This window comes from Diachasma alloeum, unplaced genomic scaffold (assembly GCF_001412515.2).
Source record: "Diachasma alloeum isolate Michigan unplaced genomic scaffold, Dall2.0 Dall_scaffold_01052, whole genome shotgun sequence".
NCBI lineage: Eukaryota > Metazoa > Arthropoda > Insecta > Hymenoptera > Braconidae > Diachasma > Diachasma alloeum.
The window spans coordinates 34357-35728 of NW_021681164.1; the positions used below are offsets into that span (position 1 = coordinate 34357).

General features: G+C 39.1%; 1 protein-coding gene across 1 annotated transcript in view; it reads right to left on the reverse strand.

The window, feature by feature from the left end:
• LOC107045681 (protein sneaky) overlaps positions 1–1116 on the reverse strand; it is a 15587-nt gene extending 14471 nt beyond the window's left edge. The window contains exon 1 of the mRNA XM_015268011.1: positions 826–1116. Within this exon, the coding sequence (XP_015123497.1) occupies positions 826–1116 (291 nt within the window). The remainder of the gene's footprint in view (positions 1–825) is intronic.
• Positions 1117–1372: the final 256 nt, after the last annotated feature.

The window sequence follows — 1372 nt, forward strand, 5'->3', positions numbered from 1 at the left end:
CCTCAGCCGCCAGTGCAATTACCAGCCGAGCCGAAGGCGAGGTTGGTAAGCACGCGGCTGAGGGTCCTTTATTTTACTTCCCGTGGTTAGAACGCGATTTTCCGTCTCGGCGTAGGCGCAAAGTCAGAGTTCCCTCCCGCGAAGCTATTACGTAATGCGTATCGCGAAGCGGGAGGGAACTCTGACTTTGGGCCTACGCCGAGACGGAAAATCGCGTTCTAACCACGGGAAGTAAAATAAAGGACCCTTAGCCGCGTGCTTACCAACCTCGCCTTCGGCTCGGCTGGTAATTGCACTGGCGGCTGAGGATCCTTTATTTTCCCTCCCTAGGTTAGAAATATACTATTTACTCCCTAGGGGCATAATATACTATTCGATTTTTTTCCATTCTTCAAAAGGACGAAACGTGTATTCAATATTTTTCTTCAATTTTCGTATTCCACCATTCTATTAAATAGGGGAAAATTAAGCTACAATGTAATTGAGCTTTGTTTTTGTGAAAAAAACGTTTTTCCTGGTGGTTTGGAAGACTGGGAGATGATAGAGTTCAGAGTCGGATGACTATTCAAAGTTAATAAGAAGCTGTGTAAAAAAATTATTTGAATTTTTGGAAAACTTGAAAATATTTTTGATCGCTCTTTCCTGGTAAGCCAATGTTTTCCATTAAGAAAGAATGAATACCGAGAGGAAAGAAGAAAATGGCAAGCAATTGAGAGGTCGGATATAATGAGTCTTTATGACATTAGGCCCGATAAATTATTGGGTCTAGTGACATGATATACTATTTCGACATATATTTTTTTGGAGAGCCCATACTACATATACCTGTATTGACGAAGCACAACCAGCTGACAGCATAACAATGACAATTAACCCAAGTCCAAGAGTCGTGTACGGATCAAATGCGAGATCGAGTATAATTGTTACATAGAATAACACACCCAACGTCAGTCCAAGAAAAAATCCTATAACTGTTCTAGCCTTTGTGTGTGTCCCAATGGGATCAAAACACACGTGGTATAAGAATGGAGAGCATTTCAAATACGAAATCAGTATTGCCTCGTGCCGTTTCTCGATGAATTGACCAAGAACATTCATGTGCTCCAGTCCTACCATTTTGTTCACTAAAAAATCACTAAGATGATAACTAAACTCACGTAATATTTACTTAACTACTTCTAGGAAAAATCATTGATTTCATTAAATAAAATTATTATAAATCGTTTACGAAGTAAAGAATATATTCTACAATTATTGATTTTCATTTCTCTATTCTTTTGTTTTTTAGATTCTTTCAATGTTCAATTCAGTCGTTTTACTGCAATATTCTGAGTTCTGGTACTATTGCTTTCCAGGCAGGACTCGCCGAGCT